This window comes from Clupea harengus, chromosome 11 (genome assembly GCF_900700415.2).
Source record: "Clupea harengus chromosome 11, Ch_v2.0.2, whole genome shotgun sequence".
NCBI classification, from domain to species: Eukaryota; Metazoa; Chordata; class Actinopteri; order Clupeiformes; family Clupeidae; genus Clupea; species Clupea harengus.
In genome coordinates, this window is record NC_045162.1 from 2,778,370 (window position 1) to 2,785,869 (window position 7,500).

General features: G+C 47.9%; 1 protein-coding gene across 5 annotated transcripts in view; it reads left to right on the forward strand.

The window, feature by feature from the left end:
* arhgef1b (Rho guanine nucleotide exchange factor (GEF) 1b) overlaps positions 1–7,500 on the forward strand; it is a 54,816-nt gene that overhangs the window by 31,323 nt on the left and 15,993 nt on the right. For 3 of the 5 annotated variants that reach the window (XM_031577050.2, XM_031577051.2, XM_031577053.2), the window contains 6 exons: positions 891–920; positions 2,995–3,094; positions 3,676–3,769; positions 4,489–4,521; positions 5,708–5,914; positions 6,140–6,284. In XM_031577050.2, coding sequence (XP_031432910.1) covers positions 891–920; positions 2,995–3,094; positions 3,676–3,769; positions 4,489–4,521; positions 5,708–5,914; positions 6,140–6,284 — 609 coding nt within the window. Of the gene's footprint in view, positions 587–890; positions 921–2,994; positions 3,095–3,675; positions 3,770–4,488; positions 4,522–5,707; positions 5,915–6,139; positions 6,285–7,500 lie in introns of all 5 variants that reach the window. The other 2 variants (XM_031577054.2, XM_031577052.2) reach the window with 2 other exon arrangements.

Here is a 7,500-nt window from a genome sequence, read left to right on the forward strand (position 1 = left end):
GCAAAACATACGGATCTTATTTCCATGTTCTTGCAGGCTCGTTGCATCAGACAAAAACACGGTTAAATAGCCGCTTCTGCTGCCGGGCGGCTTTGTTTTGAGTTTAAAATCCATCTGGAGGAGAGAGACAGAGACAGAGAGAGAGAGAGACAGACCCTCAGGAGAAAAAAGACTTCGTTTCCAGTTCAGTTCTGCAGAGCAGCTTCTAAAGAGCGACTGCACAGTGTATCGTATTTCATATCAGACGAGATTTTTAGGACAGTTTTTTTTTTTTTTCTTTTGTTTTTGCAGTGCGAGAAAAGTTATTTCTTATTTTCTCTGCAACTTTGTCAGGAGTGCATGGTTTTGATGCAGCTCCAGTTTTTGTAGAATTTTTTTTAGTTTTTAGTTAAATTTTTTTCCTCTGTTTCTTTGCAAATATCAGAATATGTTCATTAGCTTTAGCTCTGAATACAACAACACTGCCTTCAGTTTGCGCGTCAGCAGTCAGGAAAAGATCAGCCACTTCAGGTTCCACCGGCCGAAAACACAGTGCCAAATCAGCCCAGGGAAAGACTGAAGAAATGAGACTTAAATTCCTTAAACGGTAAGAGAGCCGCTGAACACCAGGCACCCTGGCAGCACACTGTCTGCTGCCAACCTTGAGAGCCGCTGAACACCAGGCACCCTGGCAGCACACTGTCTGCTGCCACCCTTGAGAGCCGGTGAACACCAGGCACCCTGGCAGCACACTGTCTGCTGCCACCCTTGAGAGCCGGTGAACACCAGGCACCCTGGCAGCACACTGTCTGCTGCCACCCTTGAGAGCCGGTGAACACCAGGCACCCTGGCAGCACTCTGTCTGCTTCCACCCTTATTGACCTCTCGTGACCATCTCTTCTCTTTTTCAGCCCCACGATCGTGGCAGATGAGGACAAATGGTAAGTGTGTGTGTGTGTGTGTGTGTGTGTGTGTGTGTGTGTGGTCTTTTTGCATCCTGTAACAGTAATGCAGAAGTGAAAATTCTGTACATTTCACACCACAGTTTTAAGTGGTTAGGGCGTGGTTCTCTCGTCTGCATTACTCAAACAGAAAGCACCCACTGATGCAGAAGACTTGTGGTTGCTCTTCAAATGTGTGAATGCGTTAGAATTGTGTTGATAAGTTCACTTCCTGGTTCTTTACTGCATGCTGGGAAACTGTTCTGTTCTGTGGTATAGATATGTTAAATATACAGGAGAGTTTTTGCCATGCGATGAAATACTGTTCTATATAGTCTGTGCATACTGCTCCCCAAGAGCGTGTTTCATTGGTGAAACGTGATCAGGTCAGAAACCTGAAACCCAAAACCCGACGCTGGCTTGGTCCAGCTGTTCTGGGGCTCCTTGTGTAGGGTGATGTCAGAGGGCTGAGGGCTGTTCTGGGGTTCCTTTCCTCCTCTCCTCTCTCTCCTCCTTTTCCTCCTCCCACTCTCTCTTCTCCTCTCTCCGCCTTTTTCTCCTCCCACTCTCTCTTCTCCTCTCTCTCTCCTCCTTTTCCTCCTCCCACTCTCTCTTCTCCTCTCTCTCCTCCTTCATCCTGGAGCACCTCCAGCTCTCCCTCCACTCAGTCTCTCCCTCTATTTGATCCTCCTCCTCCTCCTCCTCCTCCTCCTCCTCCTCCTCTATAAGAATGCTCCGTCCTTCTCTCTCTATCCACTGCTTCAAACTTTTCAGTAGTTAGATTTTTTTTCATGGAGAGGAAATGGTACATAGATGCCATTAAAGGCCTGAAATAGACAAATAGTATGGGCAAAGTGAACCCAAATAGTATGGGCAAAGTCAACCCAAATAGTATGGGCAAAGTGAACCCAAATAGTATGGGCAAAGTGAACCCAAATAGTATGGTGGGCAAAGTGAACCCAAATAGTATGGGCAAAGTGAACCCAAATAGTATGGGCAAAGTCAACCCAAATAGTATGGGCAAAGTGAACCCAAATAGTATGGGCAAAGTGAACCCAAATAGTATGGTGGGCAAAGTGAACCCAAATAGTATGGGCAAAGTGAACCCAAATAGTATGGGCAAAGTGAACCCAAATAGTATGGGCAAAGTGAACCCAAATAGTATGGTGGGCAAAGTGAACCCAAATAGTATGGTGGGCAAAGTGAACCCAAATAGTATGGTGGGCAAAGTGAACCCAAATAGTATGGGCAAAGTGAACCCAAATAGTATGGGCAAAGTGAACCCAAATAGTATGGGCAAAGTGAACCCAAATAGTATGGTGGGCAAAGTGAACCCAAATAGTATGGGCAAAGTGAACCCAAATAGTATGGGCAAAGTCAACCCAAATAGTATGGGCAAAGTCAACCCAAATAGTATGGGCAAAGTCAACCCAAATAGTATGGGCAAAGTCAACCCAAATAGTATGGGCAAAGTCAACCCAAATAGTATGGGCAAAGTGGGAAATACTGTATGTGCGCCATTAGTGTTAAGTCTACATGAAACAGAGTTGAGTGTGTTTCCTTTCATTTCCCCACAAGGGTTGTGTTGCTTCTGTCTCTCTCTCTCTCTCTCTCTCTCTCTCTCTCTCTCTCTCTCTCTCTCTCCATTTTCCCACGCTTAGATAGGGGGCAGCGGGTGTGGTGTGGGTGGGGCTTGGGTTTTGTTCCGGTGCTAGGGGCATTCATTGGGGATGTTACTCCTCCCTCTGTCTCTTTTGCCTCCGCCCGGCGTGAGAGTGTGAGTGGGGGAGAGAGGAAGAAAAGCAGATCTAGTCCGGTAGTGGCATCACCCCCTTTGCCAACGCAACGCAACGCAGGAGGAAAAGAGAAAGCAAACACTCCTGTTACATACAAGGCCTTTAAGTCTTGCCAAAAAACTATACAATGCACCTTTAAACAATAACGGGTAGCAGAGCATAGGGTTCAGAAGCAGGATTGAGAATTCCTGTTTTAGTTCATAAAGGTGTGTTCTGGGAACGGTGGCGTTGGGGGGTGTGTTCGTCCCTGACTCCTCCTCCTCCTCCTCCTCCCTCAGCTCGGCCATCTTTGGAGCCGTGGTGTACTACATGAAGCAGCTGGGGGTGAAGACCAGGGCCACCGACAGCAAGAAGTCTCGCGGATTCTTCCGGAAGAAGGTGAGGCCCCGTCTCAGTATGGCTCTGTACTGCGTTGCTCAGCACCCTTCTGTGAAGACCGACTGCAGAAAAGGCTTGTGGTTTTGTCTGTGTTCCACACAGAGCGTAGTGATGGAGCTGAAGAACTTTGGTTCTGGGTCTTTGTGCTCATTTCAAGTCTTAAAGGTTTCCAGTGTGCACCAGTAGACTCCTTTCCACATGGAGTACAGATGAAACGGTGCACACAGTGTGTACGCTCAGAATATCTGGAAAAGTGCACACAGTGTGTACGCTCAGAATATCTGGAAAAGTGCACACAGTGTGTACGCTCAGAATATCTGGAAAAGTGCACACAGTGTGTACGCTCAGAATATCTGGAAAAGTGCACACAGTGTGTACGCTCAGAATATCTGGAAAAGTGCACACAGTGTGTACGCTCAGAATATCTGGAAATTAATTGTTGGTTTGAATGACTCATAGCTGCTGTCCACTGAAGACATGGCAAACGAGTGGCTCAGATATCCTCTGTCACCTGTCTGTCAACACGTGAGGGGAAATCCAAACTAATGTCTGACGCATGTTGCCATGGCGACTCATTTCAGGGCAAGGACAAGAAGGAGGAGCCCAAGCTGCCCAAGCCGAGGAGCGGACTACCCAGCATCCTCCGGGAGGCCGGGAGCTGGATGAGTGGGAGCAGTACGTATAGCACCCACACCACACCACGCAGAACCGCACAGAACCCCACCCCACCACGCAGAACCCCACCCCACCGCACAGAACCCCCGCCCCCCCCCCTGTCCCTACCCCAGCCCCTATAGAGTAGTGCACCATATGGGGTTCTCACCACAGACCATGAGGGCAAAACCATGGCCATCCCAACGCTTGTGTGGACCCCCATGACCAAACCCAATTTGTCTAATCAGTCTCCGGTCCCTCAACCGTCTTTGGTGGGAGCGCCCCTAGTTATTCCCATATGAGGTATTAATCATGGAATTCTGTTGTTGACTTGATTAAAACACAAACAAGTCAAAAGTGATACAGTAGAAGCAGGAGCTTATGTTTTATACCAATCTAAAACGGTTTACTACAGTCTGTTTTAAAGACCCGTTTATATGGTCCTTCTTCTTAAAATGTCACTCAGATTTGTTTAATTACATTCTTATTCACATGAAAGGAGCATAGGTGCTTTAGATATGCTAGTAGGTTAGTTCCTCTTGAGGAATTCGTACTGTAGGTATTTAGTAAGGGGCTTTAGATATGCTAGTAGGTTAGTTCCTCTTAAGGAGTACATACTGTAGGTATTTAGTAAGCATAAACCTGTACTGCAATGTTTTTGTAAACTGTTGCTGTGTTTCTGGGTTTGCTGAACGATTGTGAGGAAAACACGTTTGTCTCGTCATGTTTTCTGCTTTCAGGTGAAATCAAAACAACTAAATTGGACAACGAAGGTACCACAACCTGACAAAATATTGTCTACTTCTCTTTTTTTTGTACCCTCCGTAGCCTTAGACTGGTTACTCCCTTTTTACTAATCAAATCAGTTGCATGCGTGCATGCATCAGAACAATCTGTGGGGGGTTGGGTAGTGATGAGGAAGACTGGATCTTTCTGGAGCTGTCAAGTTTGTGGCATGTTTCTCACGCAGATGAGACAAGGAAGGGACGCTGACAGTACGACTGTGCCCCGTGGAGCGATTGAGAGTCGCAGGACTCGCAAACACAGAGCAGACCAATTAGAAAGAAAAGTGAAAAGAAAACACTTTGAGTTGGACGCAAAAGGGGATCAATAAAAGATGCAGCTCGGTGCTGCATCCACGGCACCTTCCTGTCTGTCAGTGTCTGTCCATCTGTCCTGAAGGATCTTGGGATTGAGGCTCCTATCCTTAGCCACTGCCCTTTAGGAAGACTAACTCTCATTCCGACTCCAGATCACTCCTCGTTCCATCCTTCCTTCTCTCCGTTCCCTCTTTCTCTGGTCATCCCCTACTCCACCCCCCTTCCAATCTCAAGTGAATGAGCTTTCTCTCATTCTTACAAATTCAGTCTCTCTTCTTAGAATGATTGTGGCTCACCTTTACTAATGACGTTGGTAGTTAAAGAGGGTGGTACCGTGCCCCATAGATGGGGAGGATGAAACCATGTTGCCTTTCTTTCGCCTCACGATTTACTCAACTTTTGGCTTGCCTTTCTCGCTATTTCTCTCTTTATCTCTCGGTCTCTCTCTTTCTTTCTCTGTTTCTCTCTCTCTTCATATCTCTCTCTCTCTTCATCTCTCTGTCTCTCTCTTTCTTTCTCTGTTTCTCTCTCTCTCTCTTCATATCTCTCTCTCTCTTCATCTCTCTGTCTCTCTCTTTCTTTCTCTGTTTCTCTCTCTCTCTCTCTTCATCTCTGTCTCTCTCTTTCTTTCTCTGTTTCTCTCTCTCTCCCTCTCTCTCTTCCTCTCTCTCTCTCTCTTCATCTCTCTCTCCCTCACTCTCCCTCTCTCTCTTTTCATCTCTCTCTTCATCTCTCTCTCTTCATCTCTCTCCATTTCTCTCTCTTCATCTCTCTCTCTCTCTTTTCATCTCTCTCTTCATCTCTCTCCCTTCCTCTCTCTCTCTCTCTCTCTCTCTCTTCATCTCTCTCTCTCTCTCAGGTGATAAAGACAAGAGTTCCCATGAGCGTAAAGGGTCCAGTGGGAACGCCCCCTCCCGTGGAGTGACTCCAGACGTGAGCTCCGCTCCGTCCGCCAGCAAAAGCAAGTCGGGCTCCACGAGCTCCAGCAGCCAGGCGGGGTCAGAGGTCACCGATGGTGCAGCCACCATCAACATCAGCATCACCTCCAGCCCTGACAGCGACATAGGTGAGTAGCAGGGAGAGAATGGGATTGTGGGAGATGGAGTTTTGAACAGGAGTCCTGAATGATTTGTGAGGCTTTTCTGGCTTAAGAGCATGAGTGGGTGTGGTCCTTTAGATAGTTCTGTTTTTTCTTGGCACAATTAACTTTGTTGGTTCATTTGGTTCATTGGCTTCTGGGAAATGTAGTTTCCTTGTTGTTCATTGTGTCTGGTGAACTGTTCTCTCTCAGGTCCGCCCAGCAGTCGCTCCGACTCCCAGTCTGTGTCTGAGGGTGGCGAGGTGTCTCCCGCCACCCAACCGGGAGCGTTCCTCTGGGAGGGCGCCGGCCCCAGCCCCAGCGAGATCACCGTGGAGGAGAACCAGGACAAAGACAGGTGAGACACAGAGACAGACACAACTGGACAGGGTGAGAAGACTGATTAGGGCATGTCACAGACTAGTCTGGACTGCCTCACCTGCAAGCCTTGATTTATAGTATAGCCAACACAGTATTAGTAGACAAATCATTATTATTTTTATTTTTTCTAACTGTTTCTGATTGTGCTGACTGAGGGAGCGTGGTAAAACTCCCCAGTTCTATGTGCGGGCTAAGGCAGCGTGGTAAAACTCCCTTAGCCCTGCGTCCTGCTGTGTGCCCCTGCTCTTGCTGCTGCTAGCAGCGCTAACAGCCCCTCCCAGAACCAGAAACACCTGCGTCTCCCAGACATGGAGTCCCAGCGTTCCCTGCTCATCCAGCGCTCCCAGCCACATCCACACTGCGCCTCTCGCTCCTCTCCTCCCCTCCCTCGTCTCCTGCCGTTCTTCTTTCCTCTCCTTCATTTCTGCTTTGTTTTGTCCTCCTGTGTCTCATCTTTGTGTCTCTGGTCTTTAGTGCACAAACAGGGGTTATGCTCTGTGCTCTGCATTAGCTTCTGTCCTGAGCAGGGTCCAGGGTCCTGAGCAGTTTCGATGTTTCAGCCAGCAGAAGCTTCTCTGTGTCTTGTCTTTTTTCATGGTGTTTGTTGCCGCTTGGCCCCAAGGCTACAGTCTACAAAAGAGCTTCTGTGTCCTGTCACGCCTTTTGGAAGGTTCTGGAAAAATGCTTTTAAGTCTATCCACCAGCCGAATGGGTTATAAGCCCCTGATGTAGTGCTTTTAAGTCTATCCACCAGCCGAATGTAGTGCTTGGAATAGTCGACTTCAGCTTTAAACAGAGTGGTTATACTGGTGTACTGTAGAAGTAAGCCTGATGTTTTGACTTTGATTACGGTAAATGGTAAATAACAACATAATACTGCCTCATTCATGAGCATTGCATATTTGAAGCTTGGAGCTTGTGCTGGGATGTGTTGTGCAGCGTGTGTTGCTGCTGTCGTCAGTGTGTTGTGCTTAGCTGTGCCCACTCGTGCTTTGACTTGTTCTGTAAAGGTATCCTGCTCCTCAGGCTGTGCTAAGGTGGTGTGATGGGTCCTCTGTGTTGGGTTTGAGGCAGGGCAGAGGTGTGTATGCCTTTTGCCGTGTGTGTGTGTGTCTGTTGGTGTAACTGAATGCTGTCCCGTGTTTTTTCAGACGCAAAGCCTCAAGGTGGGTCTTCGGCACAGCTCTTGGGGA